The following is a 24,468-nucleotide window of genomic DNA, read 5'->3' as shown; positions in this document are numbered from 1 at the left end:
AGGGCTGGGTAGAGAGGGGCATGAGGGGAGACACTTTCAAGCTTTGCCCCAAGTAAATCTGGGTGCCTTAGCTCATGCATGATCATTCCACCTGGTGCCAATTGAGGCCAATAAGGGGGCAATTAAATTCCACTTAAGGGCCTCACCCTATGCCACTGGTATTCAAACAGCACCGGAGAAGGAAGTCAACATATTTGGGAAGCAGGTCAGTGGGGGTGAAGGTGGGATGATCTTGTTCAAATATATTATGCGCTAATCATGGACCCAGCATCAGAAAAGGAGGATAAAAGGAGGGGTAAGCCATGGGGTACAGGTCTCTGGCACAGAGTCTGTCCCTGTTGTTCAGAAGGGAAGGGGGGAGAAGAGGAGAGCATTAGGCATTGGGGACTCCATAGTTAGGGGGACAGATAGGAGATTCTGTGGGAACGAGAGTTGCCTCCCAGGTGCCAGGGTCCGTGATGTCTCAGATCGTGTTTTCGGGATCCTTAAGGGGGAGGGGGAGCAGCCCTAAGTCGTGGTCCACATAGGCACCAACAACATAGGTAGGAAAAGGGATGGGGATGTAAGGCAGAAATTCAAGGAGCGAGGGTGGAAGCTTAGAGCGAGAACAAACAGAGTTGTTATCTCTGGTTCATTACCCGTGCCACGTGCTAGCGAGGCGAGGAAAAGGGAGAGACAGCAGTTGAACACGTGGCTACAGGGATGGTGCAGGAGGGAGGGATTCAGATACCTGGATAATTGGGGCTCATTCTGGGGTAGGTGGGACCTCTACAAATGGGATGGGCTACACCTGAACCAGAGGGTACCAGAGGGAGAAATTTGCTAATGCTCTTCGGGAGGGTTTAAACTAATTCAGCAGGGGGATGGGAAACTGAATTGTAGCTCCAGTGTACAGGAGGTTGAGAGTAGTGAGGTCATGAATAAGGTTTCAAGGTCGCAGGAGTGTACCGGCAGGCAGGAAGGTGGTTTGAAGTGTGTCTACTTCAACGCCAGGAGCATCCGGAATAAGGTGGGTGAACTTGCAGCATGCGTTGGTACCTGGGACTTCGATGTTGTGACCATTTCGGAGACATGGATAGAGCAGGGACAGGAATGGTTGTTGCAGGTTCCGGGGTTTAGATGTTTCAGTAAGATCAGGGAAGGTGGTAAAAGAGGGGGAGGTGTGGCACTGTTAGTCAAGGACAGTATTACGGTGGCAGAAAGGACATTTGATGAGGACTTGTCTACTGAGGTAGTATGGGCTGAGGTTAGAAACAGGAAAGGAGAGGTCACCCTGTTGGGAGTTTTCTATAGGCCTCCGAAAAGTTCCAGAGATGTAGAGGAAAAGATTGCAAAGATGATTCTGGATAGGAGCGAAAGTAACAGGGTAGTTGTTATGGGGGACTTTAACTTTCCTAATATTGACTGGAAACGCTATAGTTCGAGTACTTTAGATGGGTCAGTTTTTGTCCAATGTGTGCAGGAGGGTTTCCTGACACAGTATGTAGATAGGCCAACAAGAGGCGAGGCCACATTGGATTTGGTACTGGGTAATGAACCAGGCCAGGTGTTAGATTTGGAGGTAGGTGAGCACTTTGGTGATAGTGACCACAATTCGGTTACATTTACTTTAGCGATGGAAAGGGATAGGTATATATCGCAGGGCAAGAGTTATAGCTGGGGGAAAGGCAATTATGAGGCGATTAGGCAAGATATAGGATGCATAGGATGGAGAAGGAAACTACAGGGGCTGGGCACAATTGAAATGTGGAGCTTGTTCAAGGAACAGCTACGGCGTGTCCTTGATAAGTATGTACCTGTAGGCAGGGAGGAAGTGGTAGAGTGAGGGAACCGTGGTTTACTAAAGAAGTCGAATCTCTTGTCAAGAGGAAGAAGGAGGCTTATGTAAAGATGAGGCGTGAAGGCTCAGTTAGGGTGCTTGAGACTTACAAGTTAGCCAGGAAGGACCTAAAGAGAGAGCTAAGAAGATCCAGGAGGGGACATGAGAAGTCTTTAGCAGGTAGGATTAAGGAAAACCCTAAAGCTTTCTATAGGTATGTCAGGAATAAAAGAATGACTCGAGTAAGATTAGGGCCAGTCAAGGACAGTAGTGGGAAGTTGTGCGTGGAGTCCGAAGAGATAGGAGAGGTGCTAAATGAATATTTTTCGTCAGTATTCACACAGGAAAAAGACAATGTTGTCGAGAAGAATACTAAGATACAGGTTATTAGACTAGACAGGATTGAGGTTCATAAGGAGGAGGTGTTAGCAATTCTGGAAAGTGTGAAAATAGATAAGTCCCCTGGGCTGGATGGGATTTATCCTAGGATTCTCTGGGAAGCTAGGGAGGAGATTGCAGAGCCTTTGGCTTTGATCTTTATGTCGTCATTATCTACAGGAATGGTGCCAGAAGACTGGAGGATAGGAAATGTTGTCCCCCTGTTCAAGAAGGGAAGTAGAGACAACCCTGGTAATTATAGACCAGTGAGCCTTACTTCGGTTGTGGGTAAAGTGTTGGAAAGGATTATAAGAGATAGGATTTATAATCATCTAGAAAGGAATAATTTGATTAGGGATAGTCAACATGGTTTTGTGTAGGGTAGGTCATGCCTCACAAACCTTATTGAGCTCTTTGAGAAGGTGACCAAACAGGTGGATGAGGGTAAAGCGGTTGATGTGGTGTATATGGATTTCAGTAAAGCGTTTGATAAGGTTCCCCATGGTAGGCTATTGCAGAAAATACGGAGGCATGGGATTGAAGATGATTTGGCGATTTGGATCAGAAGTTGGCTCGCTGTAAGAAGACAGGGGGTGGTGGTTGATGGGAAATGTTCATCCTGGAGTTCAGTTACTAGTGGTGTACCGCAAGGATCTGTTTTGGGGCCACTGCTGTTTGTCATTTTTATAAATGACCTGGATGAGGGCGTAGAAGGATGGGTTAGTAAATTTGCAGATGACACTAAAGTCGGTGGAGTTGTGGACAGTGCGGAAGGATGTTGCAGGTTACAGAGGGACATAGATAAGCTGCAGAGCTGGGCTGACAGGTGGCAAATGGAGTTTAATGCAGAAAAGTGTGTGAGGTGATTCACTTTGGAAGGAGTAACAGGAATGCAGAGTACTGGGCTAATGGTAAGATTCTTGGTAGTGTGGATGAGCAGAGAGATCTCAGTGTCCATGTGCATAGATCCCTGAAAGTTGCCACCAGGTTGATAGGGTTGTTAAGAAGGCATATGGTGTGTTAGGTTTTATTGGTAGAGGGATTGAGTTTCGGAGCCATGAGGTCATATTGCAGCTGTACAAAACTCTGGTGCGGCCGCACTTGGAGTATTGCATACAGTTATGGTCGCCGCATTATAGGAAGGATGTGGAAGCATTGGAAAGGGTGCAGAGGAGATTTACCAGGATGTTGCCTGGTATGGAGGGAAGGTCTTATGAGGAAAGGCTGAGGGACTTGAGGCTATTTTCGTTAGAGAGAAGAAGGTTAAGAGGTGACTTAATAGAGACATACAAGATGATCAGAGGATTAGATAGGGTGGACAGTGAGTGCCTTTTTCCTCGGATGGTGATGGCTAGCACGAGGGGACATAGCTTTAAATTGAGGGGTGATACATATAGGACAGATGTCAGCGGTAGGTTCTTTACTCAGAGATTAGTAAGGGCGTGGAATGCCCTGCCTGCAACAGTAGGAGACTCGCCAACTTTAAGGGCATTTAAATGGTCATTGGATAAACATATGGATGATAATGGAATAGTGTAGGTTAGATGGGCTTCAGATTGGTTTCACAGGTCGGTGCAACATCGAGGGCCGAAGGGCCTGTACTGCGCTGTAATGTTCTATGTTCTATCCTCTGAAGTCAACCCCTGTTCTTACTGCCAACTACTCTCCCTTGTGACTCCTATCCGGCCTTCACTTAGCTGAGGTCTGGATCCCTCAATGATTCTAGGCACCTTGTGGGTGCATTTACAGCAACTACGACTGCTCCCCTGGTGACACCTGCTGCAATTTATTGCTGCTGGCTTCTGATTGGCCAGTACCTCTGGGATGGGGCTGGGGGCATATTTCCATTCCAGGGTTCCTCAATCCTCAGGAAGGCCTATCTCTATCCACTTAAGAACATCTCAAGTGCTTATGCTTGAGAACCATTTAATTTGGTGGATTTTCACTAAAGTACGTGACATGGGCTCTTGTCAGCTCTCCTGCATTAAACACCGTCCTGCTGGCACATTTTCAATCTTTCCGCTGGGTTAGCAATAGCATTGGTATAAGGAGCTCCAGGAAAGCAAACAAAAAAGTACCTTAAGAAAACTGGGTGTTATTGTAAATAAACAATTTCATGCTCCCTGAAAGACGTACAGAGTGAAGACACCAGTGGACAAATTAGACATCCCTGAGCCAATCCTGAATGTGATCACTATTGTAATGTAGGCATGCAGTGAGACAAAAATACACAGCAATATCACACTTACAGATCAGTGAGATGAGTGAGTATTTAAGCTATGTGGTACTGCTGGCTGCAGCCAGGGTGGGTAAATGATAGCCATTCAGGGCACCAGAAATTTCCTGATCTTTTCTGAATAGTGTAATGGGATCTTTTACCTTTGGCTGAGGGTACAGATGGAATGTAGGAGATTGAGGCTGACCTTGTAGAGGTTTATAACATCATTAAATGCACAGATAAGGTGAATAGCAAAGGTATTTTCCCTAGAGTAGGGGAGTTCAAAATTAGACAGCATATTTTCAAGGTGAGAGGAGAAATATTTAAAAAGGACTGAGAGACAACATTTTCATACTGAGGGTAGTTTGTATGTATGAACTTCCAGAGGAAGTGGAAGATGCAGGTACAGTCACAACATTTTAAAGACAATTGGACAGGTACATGAATAGGAAAAGTTTACAGGGATATGGGCCATACGTAGGCAAGTGGGACTCGCATCACTTGGGAAACTTGGTTGGTATGGGTGAGTTGGACTGAAGGGTCTGTTTCCATCCTATACGATTCTCTGAGTCTATGACTCTATGTGGCTTGGGTTAAACATCTGACTCAAAATACAACACTTCTGACAGTGAAGCACTTCATTAGTAATACATTGTAGCGACTGTCTAGATTACATGGTGAAGTTTTTAGCTCTCAGAGGTAAAAGTGCTATTATAAAGCTATGGCTTACACTATAAGAGACAAATATGAAAATGACCATTTGTTTTATGCACTGGAGAACTGCTGGTCCCATTGTAAACCAGCATATTTGGGAGAGAAGGGAAAGAACTAAAAGCCTTCCACTTCAGGAATACCAAAGGAAGACTGGTAACCTAACTCAGAAGAGAACAGCTACTATGATCTACTTATCCTCTACCTCATTTGAAATTTAGCAAAATCTTTATTTCTTCCTTTCAGCTTTTAAGGATCACAAGCAACAATTCTTGAATCTAATGCACCTCTGTCTCCTTCTTTCCCTGCAACCATGTTTTTTCTTCAAAACTCTCAACTCCCTCTGAACTTGCATCATTCTATTCTCTCAGGTCCAACCCTAACAATGCCATTAAACCCACTGACAAGATAGAGCTGCTGTGGTTTTGTGAATCAACGTCTACATAGTGGAAGATGAAATCAAGCTGTGGAACTGCATGATCTTATTGAATGGCGGAGCAGCCTCGATGGGCTGGATGGCCTACTCCTGCTCCTATTTCTTATGTTCTTATGTTGACCTTTCCCTCAGCTCTTATCTCATACAAAAGTTTTGATCACTTTTACATTGCTTATCTTTCCTTTCTTGTGTTAAGTCAGCGATCTACCAAAAACCTCTCTCAGATTCATATCTCTTTGCTCAGCTATTATTTCCAGCTCAGCCTTATTTCATGTGGATTAAAAATAAGATGCCCCATGAATAATTATTTCCAAGATGTTCATTAGTCCTTGCACTACTGTTCTCATTCTACCCTAAGATCCACTATCAATGTCTTGCATCACTGCATATACACTTTCCACCTTTCTATTTATTCAAACTCTCCTGGTCCTCAGTTCAGCTCATTCTTTGCCTCATTTGAATGTTAGCAAAACCTTTATTTCTTCCTTTCAGGTTTTAAGGATCACAAGCTGCGACAATTCTTGAATACCAATGCACTTCTGGCTCCTTCTCTGCCTGCAACCATATTTTTCTTCAAATCTCACACCTTGCTGTATATTCACTAACCCCTCTCTGACCCTCAAGAACCAGTCCTGAGTAGATCACAGGTTCATCCCCTTGGCTCCCTCCAACTTAATGAATTTGACCTCAAAGGGGCACCAACACTCTACCATCAAATTCAATGTCATGACCACTTCTTCTACCAGGAGACTTCCACCTTTCCACTGCATCAGACCTTTCTTATGGCTTCAAAATTCTTCTATCAACCTAGATATATCTGTTTGGGCTTTACTTCTGGATCCTTTGATTAAGAACTGCTGATGAGTCATTGGCTATCTCAATCTTTCTGCTTCCCTCACTCTTTCTAAACTGTCTCTCTCTGAATTTGCATCATTCAATTCTCTCAAGTCCAAACCTAATAATGTTATTAAACCCACTAACAAGGTAGATCTGTTGCGGTTTTGAGAACCAACTTTGACATAGTGGAAGACGAAATCAAACTCTCTGTCACCTCTTCCTACCTCCCTGGGAACATGACTCACCACCAAACATTGTTTCCAGGACTGTTCCTGATGTTTTATCTTTGTTGCAGATTTTTCCTCCATAGCTGTCAATTACCAGGCCCCTCATCCTGAAGTTTAATTTCACTTTGTTCCCAAGCTCCACAAACAGGATTGCCCATTCTTTCAACATACTCTTGCCCCATAGAGCTGACTGCATCTTAGCATGATTCTATTCTTCTCCCCTCTCGTTCAGTCTCCTCTCACCTTTATTCACAACTCTTCCAACTCCCCTGCCATTTTCTCAGTTTCCAAATGCCTTGCCCTCTCCTTTTCTCCAATATTCAATCTCAATACAACACCATTCTCCACCAGGTCACCTTGAATCATTTTCATTTTTTTTTGAACAGAGACCCTAAACTATTCCCATCCACCACCATCCTCCTCCCACAGGCTGAAAATTGAACAATTCCTGCTTTGAATCCACTCAGTTCGCACAAATAAAAGCTGTTGCTATGGGAACCCATATGCTATGCTATGCTTGCCTTTTTCTGGGACAAATGAAACATTCTTTGTCCCGATCTAATTCATTTCCACTATTTCACCACTTTTTCGGTACTTTGGTGCTATTTCTGGTTCTCACCACTAACTGAGACATTTAATCAACTTTGATTTCAATTTCCGATATTTCCTCATCTTAGTATAGTCCATCTCCAACTCATCCTTTCCCTTTCTGATTTCTCTCAATTCATTTCTGGGGATGGACAATTGATCACTACATAGAGCAAGTTTATCGAATCCCATGGCTACCCTGACTACACTTCCTCCCACCTCATTCTTGTAAAAATGCTGTTTCATTCTCGGGATCATCTTCTACTGATGCTATTTTCAATACCAGTGCTTCCAATATGTCTTCTGCTTTCCTCAACTATGAATTCCCTACTACAGCACCTCATCCAACTCAGCAGCCCTCAGAGATTATCGTCTGCCATTTCTGGCATTTCCAATAAGCGGTCATCACCAAACACATCTTTCCCTTCCGTCCTCACTGAGCATTACAAAAAGAACACCCTCTCTGTAACACCCTGAGCCATTCCTCAATTATCCTATTCTTTCTCAAAGCTAGCATGGAAATTGCAATTCCTGCCTTTTTACCTCCTTTACCATTATCCTTTGAGGTAAAACAGCAATTTACTTGTACTTTCTTTATTTAGCATACCGTATTCACTCCTCATGATGTGTACTCCTGTAAGCTGAGAAGAACAAGTGCAGAACAGGTGACCACTTTGTCAAACACCTTTGTTAATCCACAAACGTCAACTCCAACTTCCAATCATTGTAATTTTCTGCCCAATCCCACTCTGATTTTTCAGTGTTTGGTCTCGTACACTTTACAATGGAGCTTAACGTAAGCCTGCGAAATAATGTATTTCTGTCAGACTTCTAGCGTCTGGACTCAACACTGAGCTCAACATTTTAGGTAATGACTCCTGGCCCCACTTTTTGTTTTGATGTCAGCTGTTAGCAATGATTTTGATTTTCTCACTTATGTGTACTCTAGACTCACATTTTGTTTTACTACTGGTCCCATAGCCATCTCCTTTTGCCTTCAAGCACTACTTTAGTTATTCAATATTTTCTGCCTTCCACCCGATCAAAATCCTTCCTTTTTGTTCCTCCCCTCTCCCTTTACTTCTGTACTTGCTTAAGGCCTGTTACGTCTCTAAACTTTTACCATTTTCTATTCAAAAGGTCACTGCCTTGAAATGTTAATTCTCCACCAATGCTACCTGACATGCTAAATATTTTCATCATTTTCTTTTTTGTTTCACATTTCTACCACACACAGTATTTGGTATTTTGCATAAGAATTAAATGTATTGTAGGTTAAGAGACTGCCAATTCAATTCAGAAAAAGGCAAACTTATGATTGATATTAGGAAGTTTTTCATCATAGAAAGAACGATTAACAAATAGAATGGATAAAGTATTGAGGAGACAAGCTTGGAATGATCCAAAGGCCAGTTGGATTTGCAATGGAAGTATTTTTGAATGATTCTAGAAAGCAGAACAGGGATAGGTCAAACAGTACTCAGCATCCATGATAATCTTCTGAATAGGTGATCTACCTGGATCCATTTCATCTATTAACCAAAGTTTACTTTTACTTTAAAGTGTCAGCCTTGGCTCATTTGGTAGTTAAAGTCCCATTCCAGAGACTTTGCATAAATGATCCATACTAATGATGCAATACTGAGATTGTACTGAAAAGTATTTTAGATCAGACATTAAACTGATGCTCTGCCTGTCCTTTCAAGTGGACACACAAGGTCACATGACAATTCTTGAAATGAGAAATTCAGCAGTGTCCTTGTCAATATTTATCACATAATTTAACATCATCAGAACAACTAATCTGGTCATTTACCACACTGTTTTTTGTGGGCATTGCTGTGTACAATCCAGCTGCAGTCTTGCCCTACATTACTATAGTAATAGCACTTAATTGGCTGTAAAAGTGCTATGAGACACAGAGTTGTGAAAGATGCTATACTGCATGTTAATTATTTTCCAGCATTTGCCGTCACTTCAGTTTTTATTAATTACTTTCTTCTTACTCACAAGCAAACTTTCTTGCTCATAAACATATGCACCCAAGAAGTACCAACTGTCAGGAACACACAGAAAATCCTGTATCTGCCAATATTGCCAAGTGCAAATTTAAAACTAGGAAGCAGAAGTTTACAGCAGCATTAAGTGGAAAGAAAGTAAACCAATTCATGGCTGTGACAGTTGACATCTCCTTTAAGGGATTTTACCTTTAAAGGGAAACGATCTTCATGAAAAATGAACTTGCAAACCTATTTTCTACTATTAGAGAAGCAATGAGGCAAGATTCGCCATTATAACTTTGATCCTAACATGCATTGTGCTAAAGTATTTGCAAACAAATTTTGAAAAAGGGCAGCACAGATACTTTTTAATGAAAATAGTTGCATTTTTAAAAAGCATGAAGACTCAGACTGCAATTATTGGAGAAAGATATTAACTGGCTGGATCAGCGGATTAATTGCAATAACGTTTCATATTTAGCAATAGTATATATTTCATTTGTCACTGCCTTATTGCTTTCATTCGCTTATCCCTTTTTATACCATGTATTAATCATCCCTGTTATGCAAGTTAAACTGTATTCTTATGGAAAAGAAACAAGAAAAACAATGTCCTATATAATGCACAATAATTGGAATCATGAGCTTGCTTAGACTAGATAACCTTTTAAAAATATACATATGACATTCTAATAGGATTCACCCACTCTTGACATTAAAAAAGGAATAAAATTGTTCTCTAGTATCTTGTTGAAATTGAGTTATTTTTGCAACAATGATTGATCTTGATGTACTTCCGATACATATCCTCGCAAAATGCTTAACATCAATAATTACACTGTATAGATGTAGTCTAGATTCAGAACACCACATTTCTAAATTCACAGGAAACAGCCTCAATTACATTATATTTCGGGGGAAGATTTGCCGTTTAATGTATTAAGATTTTAAACTATAATTTATGAACGGAAGATTAAATATACACGAAAAAAAATCAACTGAAGTGCGCTGCTCGTACTTGGACATTACAGCGTATTTAAAACGTTAATAAATAGTCAGCAATTAACAATCAATAAGCAATGATTATTTAATCAGTTAGATGTTATTTGCGGTTGAAGCAAACTAAACAAAATACACTGCGTAATTCTGTGATCGAACTAAAGCCAAAATTATACAAACTCTCGAACGGCTTCGACCATTGTACATCGACCACAAGGAAATGAAAACGCTTTTGCTGCCGCCATCAAATATATATTATAAATATGCACAGGTTTCACTCCACATCGGTGGGAATAATTTAAACATAAATAGTATCAAAACACTGAATGTTATCAAGTAACCTGAAGAATCACAGGATGAAATATAATAATAACCATTTAAGAGAGATCGAGGCAACTTTCAAAGTTTAAAAATACTACAGCCTGTTTTAATGTTGCTTTTGAAAAACTGGAAAAGGCAAAGTGGAATATTTCATCCGGATGTATCAACATCTGCTGTAGACACCGAGTGCTAAAATTTCTTTTCCTCACCTGGAGTTAGATGAGTTGTTGAGGTCGCCGTGCGAATGAAATTCAAGCCACCGCTTTACTCCCTGCTGGTCACAGGCGAAGTGCGTGTTGCCCGGACTTCAACTTACCAACATTGTCCGATTCCAAACGTTGCAGAGAAATCAGAGCAGGCGTCTCCGTCGCTTCAGCAACCGGAGAGTGCATTTGAGATGGCTTAATGTTACCTGGGCTGGAGAAAGAGAGGGTAGAGACTGACAGCTCCGCCTGGCTGGGGGCCAGAGGCAGAGTCTCTGACTGTTTATATATATAAAGACTGATTCATTCAGAGACAAGAAAGAGAGTGGGAGAGTACCGCCTGCCAAAGGCACAACCGCCACTCCGGCTTCTCCAGGCGGGAAGAAAATACAATCAACAGGGGAGAGAAAAAGCTTAAAGTAAACAACAGTCGGGGACAGGGCAATGACAAAAAAAAGACTTTCAATGCGGACTTTTCTTCCCCCGAATCACAAGACAAAATAATGCAGATAAGAAACAATGCAGATCCAAATAGAATTTGCAAAACCAAATGAGGAAGCATTTTACAATATGAAATATGAATCCATCCAAGCTCTCGGCGGATTTTTAAAATCCTAGGGCAAGTTTGCAAAATAGAAGCAAACAGGCTACATTGGCGTTTACGCAGCATTATTTATCTATAATGTCTTCAAGTGCTTCACAAAATGGGTTTCTTTCGAATTGCAGCGACTATTCTAATATAGACAAATGGAGGGCAAGCATGTGTCGAAAAACTCGGAGAGCGGAAATATGTTAATAACTTATCGATGTATTTTAGTGCAGTTGGTTATGATTGTGGTTGGAGATGAATATTGGACGGGATTTCTCTTAGTCAATCATGTCAATAAATCTAAAACTTACATTAAAATAGAACAATAAGGACCTCGGTGAAATGGTTCATCTAAAGTACTGTCACCTCGACAAGTTAGCACCACCTCAACAGTTAGTCTCGCTAATAGACAAATCTTGGTCAGCAACTTAGTAAAGCAAACACAAATGTACAGATCGAGAAAAGTTGAAATTTTAAGATAGCAACACAAAACTCTCCAGAATAACGTGCAAACGAAGACTGTAAGACAAATGTCAGGAAAATAAATACATATTGGTCTTGTATAAAGTGCACACTTCAGACCAGCGTGACATTTAGCTCCGAGGAAGTCATTTTAGACTCGAAACGTAAACTCTCCACAAATGCTGTCAGACGTGCTGACTTTCTCCAGCACTTTCTGTTATTTCATATTTTCCAGCATCCGCAATATTTTGCTTTTATGTTAGCTGTCTTTACATGTATCGAAACTACCTGTCACGATGTAAATTTTTCAAATTTCCATACTTTATGGCTGCCATTTTTTTTACCTGGCCTCCTAACTCAGTACAAAGGCCTCCTGGTTTGCTGTGGGCCACAATTCAACAATGTCCCCTCCTCTAATAGGAAAGTTTCATAGTTTCTTTTGTCGTTTGTACAACAATGCATTTATTGACCAAGCCCCTCAAACTGCCCCAAGAAAATGGTGGTTCTTCCGACTACTACTAGTTCTAGTTGCAACGAATTCCCACATGATGTTAGGCTGGGGATTCCATGATTTGGATCTAATAGTGATAAAGGAAGTAACATACATTCAAATCTTTAGCTAACAACATTTGGACTGGATAAAAAAATGTGTTGATCGGAAGTGAGCACTCTGAGCAAGACTTATATGTAGATAATATGATGAGTGGCTTAAAAATAAATTTATAGAGATAGCCATTCTAAGTTATTATACTTCTCTGGGTGAGAAAACTCATGGGCCATCGAAATAAACCGGGTAATTTACTGAAATTCATACAAGAGGCACAATCTGCAGCGCCAAATTATTCATACAAATGTTTAAATAATATCCTTTCGTCATAATATCATGGCTTGTGCGCTAAGATATATTTCGCTCTGGAAATTTAGATTTTCTTCTTTGTTAAAGTTAATTTTTCATCTCATTTGATAGCATTATAATTTGGCATGAATTAGATTTTTTTAAAATCAGGCTAAACAAATATTAAGGATACATTACTGTGCAAATATTGAGGATACTTTGTTGTAAATGTATAATTGTGAAGCCAAATGTGACTATGTAAAATAGCGAATTTTGAGTCACTGTCTCTGAACCTCTGTTGAGCAGGAAAATAACAGATACTGCAGCATGTTATTGTATTCGATCAATTTGCTATGACCACTTTTCTTCATACCCTACCTTTGCTGAAGGAACCTCATTCCCAAATATGAAAATCTTCTCAGAAAACCGTTGAGCCCTCACACCCGCCAATCATTACAAACTACATCTCCCAGAATGCAGCAGCAGCCGCTTCCGTTCGTTATACCCAGATTCCATTGGTGGATATCGTTGTCAATCAAAGCGGAAATCCATGCATTTCCGGTTATCTGGCTGTTTTCAGATCCCTTCTCTTGAGTTGACGGTTCTCAGGAACTTGAACATCGTTATAGAGTTAGACAGTAGCGTGGATGCTTCGGTCTAGTCCAACCAAACGGGACAAAGTGAAGGAGCCGCACAGGCCGAGGACGGAGTGAAGGGGCCTCGTTGCGCCCAGGCCCAGGCCGAGGACGGTGTGAGGGGGAGCCTTGTTGCGGACAGGCCGAGGACGGTGTGAGGAGGGGGCCCCGTTGTGGATAGGCCGCGGTGATGAATTTCTCCGAACTGTTCAAACAGTCGAATCAACTGTGCAGGCTGTCGCCTGACGGGAAATATTCTGTAAGTGTGTGGTTAAATCCTAATAGACTAGATAGGGTAAACGCAGGAGAGATGTTCCCGATGACCGGGGAGTGTAGCCTAACGGTAGGCCACTTCGGACCGAAATGAGAAACTTCTTTATCCGGAGACTGGTGAACCTGTGGAATTCTCTATCATAGAAAGCATTTGTAGAGCCGTACAGCAAAGAAACAGACCCTTCGGTCCAATCCGTCCACGCTGAGTTTCCCAACATAAATTAATCCCATTTGCCTTATATCCCACTAAAGCTTTTCTATTCGTGTATCGACCCAAATGTCTTTTAAATGTTCTAACTGTACTTGCATCTACCACTTCCTCTGGTAGTTCATTCCACATACCAACCACCCTCTGTGTGGAAACAGTTCCCTTTTTTAAATCTTTTTCCGCCCACTTTTAAAATATGCCCCCTAGCTTTGAACTCCCCCACCCTAGGGAAAAGAGCTTTCCTATTTGCCTTATCTATGCCCCCTCATGATTTTATAAACCTCTATAATGTTTGAGTGAAAAAAGTCCTAGCCTTTCTTTATACCTCAAACCAGTCAGTCCTGGTAACATCCTGGTAAATCTTTTGTAAACCCTCTCCAATTTTATAATTCTAGTCTATAGCAGGGTGACCAGAACTATACACTACTCCAAAAGTGCCCTTAACCAACTTCCTGTACAACCTTAACATGACATCCCAACTCCCATACTCAATTGTCTGAGCAATGAAGGTAAGTGGGCTAAAAGCTGTCTTGACTACCCGGTCTACCTGTGATGCAATTTCCAAAGAACTATATACCTGAACCCCTAGGTCTCTCTGTTCAACAGTGCTATCCAGGGCCTTGCCAATAACTGTGTAAGTCCTGCCCTTGTTTATCTTACCAAAGCACAATAACCTCTCATTTATCCAAATTAAACTCTATTTGCCCATCAGCCCACTGGTCCAACTGAAGACTGAGTTAGATATAGTTTGGGGCTAAAGGGATCAAAGGCTATGGGGAGAAAGCAGGAGCAGGGTACTGAGTTGGATAACTGTGTTGAATGGCAGAGCAGGCTCGAAGGGCTGAATGGTCAATTTCTGTGCCTATTTTCCATGTTTCCATCAAGTCAGTAACTAGTTGTTGATAGCCGACCACTCTGCTTCCCTTTTTAGCTGGCACTAATAATGAGGTTGTAGACTTGCTTGCTGAGCCAGTGTGTTTAATTGCTGACATTTCATCACCCTGCTAGGTAACATTGTCAGTGTGCCTCCAGTGAAGCATTGGTGTTCTGGCCTGCTTGTTATTTATAAGCCTTGGTTTGCTGGGGTGATTAACATCCCTTCTGGTTCTGTTTTTCAGTAGTTTGTATATCAGGTCCAGTTCAATGTGTTTGTTGATGGAGTTCTAGCTGGAGTGCCAGGCCTCCAGGAATTCCTTGGCATGTCTCTGTTTGGCTTGTGCTATTATGGAGGTGTTGTCCCAGTTGAATTCGTGTCCTCTTTTGTCGGTGTGTTTTGGGACCAGTGAGAATTGGTAGTGTCTCTTGAGAGCTAGTTGGTGTTCATGTATCCTTATTGTCAGATTTCTTCCAGTTTGGCCTATGTAATGTTTCTCACAGTCCTCGCATAGTATTTTGTTTACTACATTAGTTTTATTGGTTGTGGGTATGGGATCCTTTACTTTTGTCTGTAGCTGTCGCGGGGTGGTTGTTAGTTTGTGGGCTACCCTGATACCTAGGGGTCTGAGTAGTCTTGTGGCCATCTCTGATATGTCTCTGATGTATGGTTGGGTGACTAGTGTGTCTGGCTGTGTTATGTCTTGTTGTGATCTGTTGCAGGTAACGGCAGACTGTGCTTTTTGGTTATCCATTCCTTTTTAAAAACTCTCTATAAGTGCTCCTGTAGTGCTTTGTGCAATTCCGGATTGTTGCAGTGTGATGTGATCCGTTTGAATAATGTCCAGATGCAGCTCCATTTATGGGTGTTGGGGTGGTTGCTGATGTAATCAAGTATCTGGTCTGTATGTGTGGTCTTTCCGTATACGCTAGTCTGGAGTTCACAGTTGTTCTTGTGTTCCACCATTACCTCCTAGGAAGGGTTATCATTCTCTTCTATTTTTGTGAATTTTATTCCAGTGAGGATGTTGTTTATGTGCCGGTGGGTTTCTTCTAGTCTTGTGCATTTGATGATCACGAAGGTGTCATCTACGTAGTGGACCCAGAGTTGGGTTGTATAGTGGGGAGCGCTGTCCATTCTAACCTTTGCATTACCACTTCTGCAATCAGTCCTCAATATCAATGTAGATGACATACACAGACTGAGAAACATAGGCCAAACTGAAAGAAAACTGAAATTAAGGATACACAAACACCAACTAGCCACCAAGAGACGTGACCAATTCTCACTGGTCTCAATACACACAGACAAAGATGGACACAAATTCTACTGGGACAACACATCCATAATAGCACAAGCCAGACAGAGACCTGCTTGGGAATTCCTGGAGGCCTGGCATTCCAACTGGAACTCCATCAACAAACACTTTGAACTGGACCCGATATACAAACCACTGAAAAACACAACTGGAAGTAATGCCAACCACTCCAGCAAACTGAGGTATATAAATATCAACAAGCTAGACAGAACACCAATGCTTCATCAGAGGCACACTGACAATGTTACCCAGCAGGGTAAAATGCCAGAGAAATCCGGCTTTGAATGCATAGGGGAAAGTACAAAATATCAAATTGAAGAGCAAGAGTAGGTCATCTGACTGTTTTGATCTCGAAGTTGAATCCAGAAGACAGTAAAGAGCACCTAATTTGCTGATTAGGCATTTTGAAATTATCTGGACTCAACATTGACTGAGTTCAATAATTTGAGACCATTAATTTTGTCCTCCATTTTATTATGTTTCTCCCAACCCAGTGGCAATCTTTTATGACATTGCTTTCGGTCAGAGCTGACCTTTATTCTGCTATTAACCAGGCACAGAAAACACAGACCCCAGTGCTGCTCCTATTCTGGGACTCTGATCTGAGCACACTAAAGCCCTGGGCACCAGTTATTGGCCTTGATATTAACATCTATTCCAGACCTATGCTTTGCTCTCTCTTTTGATTTCTCAACTCCATTATTCTCTAACCCTTTTGTGACCTATACCTTCCGTTTCACTTGCTCGCTCTCTCCCCACTGCACCCCCCCCCGCCGTCCTTTTCAACAGTATAAAGTCTGTCACATTTCCACTTCTTTTCAGTTCTGAAGAAAAATTGAAATGGATTTTAAATGTTAAGTCTGCTTCTCTTTCCACAGATGCTGCCAGACCTCCTGAGTTTCTCCTGCACTTTATTTATTTTAACATGGGTTTTTTTTTAAATGTTATCTCATTGAAGTCTGTGAAACCTTACATAACATTGATACCAAGAAGCATATGGAACAGTAAACCTTGGAATGCACGTCCACAGATCACCCGAAAGTGGCTGCACAGGTAGTTAAGGTGATCAAAAAGGCATGGTGGGTGCCTGCCTTTCTTAGCAGAGGAATAGAATAGGAAATCAGATAAGACCCAGCATATCCTATTTATAAATTGATAGTTAGGACACAGCTGTAGTATTACATGCAGTTTGGTCACCACGCCACATCTAGTCCTCTCTAGTATATGAGAGTTTTGTGGGGATGTTGCCTGAACTGGAGAATTTGATGACAAAAGATTGGATGGGCTAAGGTTGTTTTATTTTTCAAACCATGGAGGCAGAAGGGAAACATGAATGAAGTGCATAAAGTATGAGGGATCTAGATTGTGGGGAGGAAGGACTTATTCCACTTGGTTGAGAGGTTCATACCAAAAGCATAAATTTAGGATAAGAGATTTAGAGGGTTTTCAACTGGGCATTTTACCCCCAGACGTTGGTGGGGCTCTGGAACTTATTTCCTGGAAGGCTGGTAGAGGCAGGAATCTCAAAGATTTAAGAAGTACTCGGGCAAGTGCATAAGTGTTACAACGTTTTCCCGCGCAGTCCACAATCCGAAATACAGCATAATAAAAATCTTTGCAATAGCAAATGATGTATTATTCAGGAAACTGAATTCATTCCCCTTTTTAGTTTATTTTTCTGCTTTCCACATTTAAATTGATGGATATAGTTTCACTGCCGGATGCTACCACCAACCAATCCAGAAAATCTGCCAGGTATAAAGCATGAGAATGACTGAAGGGACGTAGACTTCTGTAATACTGATTCAGCTTATTGCTGTATGTCAATAGAAACATTTAGGTTTGTATCATCTTTCTTTGAGATACTGACAGACTTTTGATAATGAGGACAACTGTTTGCGAAAATCAATATTTGCAAATAGTCATCTAGAAGCAAGTTTTGTTGTGGGATTTGCTGCATAACTTTAAATAACACTTTTTTTAAATAAGAAGTTGAAGATCACACCTGTAAGTTTAAAAATAAGTTTTTTCTAGTATTTCTTTTAATTTGATGAAGAAAAGTTATTGTGTCATTGTCTGAAGGTAGGACTTGTGTATGGATCAGTGATTATGCAAGCACAATGTACTTCCGTAGAATTTCATCTTATTGTGAAGTCTTAGTGTGGAAATGAACTTTGCGGGATTAAAAATCCAACCATAATTTTTAAAGAAATAATTGAGTGGGATGTTTTCAAGAATTAATGTGTTTGATTCTTTTGTGCAGGCTGTTTGTGTCCAATACCGACTTGTAATTCGTGATGCACAGACCTTGCAGATCCTGCACCTGTACACCTGTTTGGACCAGATTCAGTATATTGAATGGTCTGCAGACTCTCTCTTCATCTTGTGCGCAATGTATAAGCGTGGACTTGTGCAGGTAATGTTGTTGTGTAGGTTACTATTTTTCTTTGTTTAGTGTGCCTTTCACTTCCTTTCACTTATCTTTCAACAGAAAAAGGTGTTGTATGCCATATAATTTTGTAACCTGCTTGCTGCAGTATATGTCCATACTTATTGAATTGGAGGCCTGCTGCTGAGGACCAAAAACATGAATGAAGTCAGAAAAGATCAATTAACCCCTTCTCATTTCTGTGCAGGAGTTAGCCTGAATATTTTCCATTTCTTTCTGAATTTGTGATGCTTACTGAACTATTGGAATGTGATTTATTTTGGACATTATGTGGTGGGTTATCTTGAACTAACATGATTTGAACAGTACATCTAAATGACTTGGTAATATTCATTATTTAGCATATTGTTATTACCAGGTACAGAGGGGTGAATAAATTCATCTCTCTTCATTCCTGAAGCTGGTATAATAGTGTTTTAAATATTTAAATAGATGTGTTTTCATCCCAATTTGCTATGTTCTTGAACATACTGTAAAGCTATGAAGCTAGAAGCCAGGCAGATATCGAGGTAATGAAAATTAAGTTAGCTTTATTGTAAATGCACTCAAGCAAGGTAAAAACTAATTGGAAAGTAAAAGCTTGTCCCGAATTCCTCAACGTGTAAATTCACACCTGAACGTCTAAGCAAACAGGACGAGGGGAGGTAAATTGAGAAAAGAGATGTCTCATAGCTAAGGAATTATGCTTTCTGATGTTGATCTTGAGGATGTGGTGGTGTTGCAGGAGATGGGATGTGATGATTGTGGTAGCTTCTGTTCTATCCTATCTCATGTGCTCTTTGACTTTCAGTGTCCATGAGACCTACCTCCTGTTCTCCCATTCCCATTCCCTGAAAACCAGATTCCACTTTGCGTTACTATACCATCCATCCATATTAATAACTTGTTAGATTGATTTAATCTTTGGTTCACTGACCACAAATTAGCTGAAATTCCTGTGGTGTCGTGTGGAAAATGAAGGTTGCACTTTTGATGAAATTTTATAATGCATCATCAATAGGCCACTGCATCACTTAAAATATTATGTAATGTACCAGATACATGAAGGCAATAAATATCAGAAATTGTTGGAAAAACTCACTTGACCTGGCAGCACCTGTGGAAGGAAAGCAGAGTTAAGGTTTTAGGTCCAGTGAACCTTCTTCTCATGCCATGCTGAGTTTTTCCAGAAATTTCTGATGTCCAACATCTGCAGTCCTTTGGAAGGCAGTGGTAGTTTTAACATTTTATAGTTATTAGATGCTCAGTAAAATTAATATATGAACATGTAATGAGTTAAATTTGTATGATCACATGCTTCTTGATAAATGTAATTAGTTGAGCTAAATTACAAATGTTTCAGAACAGATGTTTGATTTTTTTTTAAAATAAAATTTGTATATCATATTGAAATATATATATTTTAGGGAAAAGTAGCAAACCTCTAAACAATTGTCCAGTTGTATATAATTTTTAGGGAGAAGGGGAGTGTGTGTGTGGCGTCAGGCTCGTTTGTCTTTTTCAAAGTGTAATCTGTCCTTTTCAAACTGTGATCAAACTTCCCAAGTACGTACTTCCCTGTGTCTCACTCAAGTGTTCATTCTTCCTGCTACTTATGTTTCTTCTCAACTTGGGCTTCTCAATTTACTATTCCAGTGATGTTACCCCATGCCACTGCCTTCCCCTGTAGTGAGCAACAAAGAATTTGACTGCTCATGCTGATCTATTCTGTTTTCCTCAGCTAATATTTACTTGCAAATAGTGCACTTCAAACCACATTGTGGGGATTAAGTAATTTTTAAAGTTTAGATAATTTATGTCATCCACACATGATAGAATCTTATTTACCTTTGAATACAAACCCCTCAAATCTCCCACATGGAGTTACCACGTCAACGTTCTGTTGCAAGTTGCAATATCATGAAAGACATCATAGTTAAGCACACCATTACCTTTGCAAAGATATCCAACACCAGCCTTTCATGGTCCATTTTGTCTTATAAAATTCTTTTATGGATTAAAATATTTGTTGCATAGCTCTTTTTTTTTTTTTCTTTCTATCTCTTGAACTGGAGAGGGGAATTGCCTGCACTCTGACTGACTGACTGATTGAGTTATCCATGATAATATTTTGGTTGTGGCTTTTCTTAAAACAGATCTGGTCCTTGGAGCAGCCTGATTGGCACTGCAAGATTGATGAGGGATCAGCTGGGTTAGTGGCTTCACGCTGGAGTCCAGATGGACGTCACATTCTCAACACTACAGAATTCCATGTAAGTAAGGTTAATGTCCCCACAGCATAGCATCAACTGTTGCTGGCTGCAGCCTTGTGCCTAAATTGGAATTAGGTGGTTGTTTGCCATGTGATCTGTTTGTTGCACAATATTATATGGCTGTGAGTAAGTCGTAAAATGTGCTGTATGGTGGTGAGATTCAGATACCACGATAAACTGATAACACAGCCTGACCCAGATGTCCTATATCTTAAAATATGTACTTTTAAAATTAAATTGTTTTTTCAATGGTACCATTAGCTTTGGAAAAGTATTAAGTATAAAATGACATGATATCAACTTTATAAATTTAAAAATATTTTGTTTTATTATCTTATTGACACTTGGACCCTTGCTGAAATGCAAGATGTGATAAAATCTCACTTCTTTTTAAAGTTGGGGATCTTGTTTCTTTGCTGGATCGAGTATTATGTGTGTTTAAAAAGAATTCCTTAAGTGTTTCAAATGCTGTTCTGGCCAGCATTCCATTCTACAGTCTTGGTAACTGTTAACCCATGCAGAATTGTTACCTGTATCCTATTTGAAACAATTTCTCCTCCCTCATAACATGTCTTTCATGATTTGCATTGTCACTTAGTCTGCTAATGTTTCAAATTTAAAATTCTAAAACTTGTGTATAATCCTTTTATCTTTACTTTCTATTTTTTTTTATATTTTCCTTCAGTCTAAAAGGGCCTTTTCCCTCAAACGCTCTATTTCTCCATGTCAGTTTCTGTCTTGGGCCATCCCTTTTTTTGCTGACAATTAGTGGCTGTACTTCAATTTTGGAATTCCTTCCCTAAACACATCCAGGTCATCTCTCCTTTTAAGATTATGAATAACATCCCACTTTATAAGACCAAGATGAGAAATTTCTTTACTCTGGTGAATTGTTGGAATTCTCTGCCCCAAACAACTGTGGAAGCTGCATCATTGAGCAGGTTCAAGGCGAAAGTCGCTAAGTTTCCAGAGACTGATAACATTTAAGGGATATGGAAAGTGTGTGACCAATAGCATTGAGGCGATCCACCATGACCTAGAAAAGATGCAGCAGGCCAGATGGGCTAAATGGTCTAGTCTTTTCTATGTTCCTAAGTTGTTGTTTTTTTTGTCACCATCCAACTAATATCCTCTTCTTTCGTTTGTGTCCCAATCTTTGGAATGCTTTTTCCAAGGTCAAACATGCAACATAATTGAAGAAGGCTGCTTTGGTTGGGGAAGCTAAATATTGAGATTTAGCCATTTTAAACGAGCAACAATTGTTTGGAGATACTCCACGTACGGAGAAGTACACTTTTCAGATCTGTATACTGGGTACTATTCAGGGTTGAGCGTCCTGGTTAATAATTAAGTGTGTAATTCAGAATAATTAAAGCTAATAGCACATCAAATGACATCTTGACTGAGGTTTGATTACGCTTGATTGACTCTACATATCTAGAAATGCCTGGAAGCACTGGATACTGCAAAGGCTATGGGCCCTGACAACATTCCACCATTCTATCGAAGATGTGTGCTCCAGAGCTTGCTGCACTTTTTTAAACTATTCCAGTACAGCTACAGCACTGGCACCTGTCCAACAATGTGGAAGTTTGGCCAGGTATATCCTGTAAGCAAAAGCATCTGTTCATCTTTGGCCCAACGTATGGGAATCACCAATGGAGGCCTAACACTGTCAAGTCCAATCCTGTCCTTTTCCTGTGATCCAACAAATGCCTGTACTGTTGTTTTATCTGAGATCTAATTAAGCAAAGACCAAAAATTTATCTTCAAACTTCTGCAATCATATAAAATTGACAGACAGGAAAAGACTAGTGAATTCCTCAAGTCTGCTTTGAAGACCAAGATGGCTGCAGCATTGTGACTACACCCTTCCTCTTAACCCATGCAATAATCTGCATGTCATTCCAATCTGTTTTGGTCTTGTGACATAACATTACCAACCAAGCCATCAGAAAAGCCTAAACATTGCACAAATAGAGAATTACTTAAAGGACTGCAGTAGTTTATTGAGTACTTCATTATCATGCTTTTAGAATCTTTAAAAGTCAATACAAAATTGCAGTTGAAATGTTGTTAATTCTGAATGAAATTCTATCTTGACTAAAATGCTTTGAGCAGTGGAATGTGTACTGAATAATTCTGTCAAATCCTGTGCTGACGGACATAGCTATGAAAAGACCCCGCTGACAAAGCAGTGTCTGACTTATAAATTTGGGACTATTTGCACTGCTAGTTTTATTTGAATTGTACAGTGAAGATTACCAACTTTGCACCTGTTGGAATGTTTCAGCTGCTGTCAACCAGCTTTGGAACATGATGAGCTTTCTGGTGTTATTTGCAGATGGCACAAAACCAATCTTTTTTTATATGTGAAGTTTTTTTTTAAAAAAGGTATAAACTCCAACAAAGCCCACAACTTGCCATTGTGATAATGGTGAAACTATTAACGTTGGTGTCAGTTTCAATGAATGGCTGAATTTGTGAAATCTATTATGAGTGGAGTGATGTGGAAAGTTAGAAGATATTAAAAATATTTTCACCAGATGTGGCAGTAAACTAGCTTGGCCAGCACTTATTGGCCATCCCTAATTGCCCTTGAAGGTGGTGGTGAGCTGTCTTGTTGAATTATTGCAGTTGTTGGGGTGTTTGCACACCCAGCGTGCTGTTTGGAAGGAAGTTCCAAGAACTTTGACACAGTGACAGTGAAGGTATAGCAATATTGTGTTAAGCTAGATGGGTGGCATACAGAGGAGTTTGCAGTTGATGGTTCCTTGCACCTATTCCCCTTGTCCCTGTGGATGGTTGAGGCCACAGGTTTGGAAGATGCTTTTGAAGGAGCCTATGTAATGTTGCTTTACTGCGTTTTGCAGATGATGCATGTTGTCACTGTCAGTGTTGGACAGAGTGAGTGTTTATTGTTGAGGGTGGGGATGCCAGTCAAGTGGGTGCTTTGTCTTGGATGGTATCAAGCTTTTTGAGTGGTGCTGGAGGTGGCATTCATTGTCATCAATTGCGAGTAATCCATCACACATCTGAAATGTCTGTTATAGGTAGTAGTCAGGCTTCGGGAATGAGTTATTCACTGCAGAACTCCACCAGCTTTTGTATGATCATTGTTTATGTGGCCTGTTCAGTTTTGTTCACTTGCACCCCTCAATGTTAGTGGTGATTCAATAATGGTACTGCCATTGAAAGGCACGTTGATACGGTTAAATTCTTTCGTGTTGGTGATGGTGAATGTGTGGTGCTTGTTGGGAATAAATGTTACTTGCCATGTACAAGCCTTCAGTACTGTTGCAAGGAGATTATCGGGGCCTGTAGACTTTGCAGTATCCAGCATATTCAGCGATTTCTTGATATAATGTAGGGTGAATCAAATTGGCCGGAGACTGGTATCTGTGATGTTCAGCATCTGAGGAGGAGACCTTGATGGATCATTCACTCTGATTCAGTGTAATTTGAGTTGTCAATCAAAATTTCAACTTTCTTCAAAGATTAATGATTGTGTGTTTGAAAGAGAGTTTTTGATGTAATTTTCAGCATAGCATCTCTCTATATCAGAACTGGTATGCAGAGATGACCGGACCAAGCCATGCAAAAAGGCAAACAAAGAATAATGACACTGATTGTGTATTATTTGAGCTTGATATGGTTCAGTGCAAGGGCAATGCAAACAACAAAGCAGTAGCAATTGAAAACCAAACTAAGCATCTCACGCGCGCGCACACGTACCTCTAGCATCTACATATCCTGGTGAATCAAAACTGACAATAAATTACCATGAGATAGTAGGAACTGCCAATGCTGGAGAATCTGAGATAACAAGGTGTAGA

General features: G+C 40.5%; 2 protein-coding genes across 5 annotated transcripts in view; one reads left to right on the top strand and one right to left on the bottom strand.

The window, feature by feature from the left end:
- Nucleotides 1-13,116, bottom strand: part of tp73 (tumor protein p73) — a 235,353-nt gene extending 222,237 nt beyond the window's left edge. The window contains exons 1-2 of one of the 3 annotated variants that reach the window (XM_048615017.1): nt 13,002-13,116; nt 10,744-10,951 (exon numbers count right to left, since the gene is read on the bottom strand). Coding sequence is in view for 1 of the 3 variants with exons in the window: in XM_048615016.1 (XP_048470973.1) it covers nt 13,002-13,021 (20 nt within the window). In the remaining 2 variants the exon portion in view is untranslated. Of the gene's footprint in view, nt 1-10,743; nt 10,952-12,132; nt 12,214-13,001 lie in introns of those variants that run through there. The other 2 variants (XM_048615016.1, XM_048615018.1) reach the window with 2 other exon arrangements.
- A 61-nt stretch (nt 13,117-13,177) lies between these two features.
- Nucleotides 13,178-24,468, top strand: part of wrap73 (WD repeat containing, antisense to TP73) — a 34,593-nt gene continuing 23,302 nt past the window's right edge. For both annotated transcript variants that reach the window (XM_048614931.1, XM_020517235.2), the window contains exons 1-3: nt 13,178-13,517; nt 18,195-18,347; nt 20,516-20,632. In XM_048614931.1, the coding sequence (XP_048470888.1) occupies nt 13,449-13,517; nt 18,195-18,347; nt 20,516-20,632 (339 nt within the window). In that variant the 5' untranslated portion in view covers nt 13,178-13,448. The remainder of the gene's footprint in view (nt 13,518-18,194; nt 18,348-20,515; nt 20,633-24,468) is intronic.

Source organism: Rhincodon typus, chromosome 31, assembly GCF_021869965.1.
Source record: "Rhincodon typus isolate 14 chromosome 31, sRhiTyp1.1, whole genome shotgun sequence".
Lineage (NCBI taxonomy): Eukaryota > Metazoa > Chordata > Chondrichthyes > Orectolobiformes > Rhincodontidae > Rhincodon > Rhincodon typus.
Note: the sequence above shows the minus strand (reverse complement) of the source record. Positions and strands in the feature narration are given on the sequence as shown.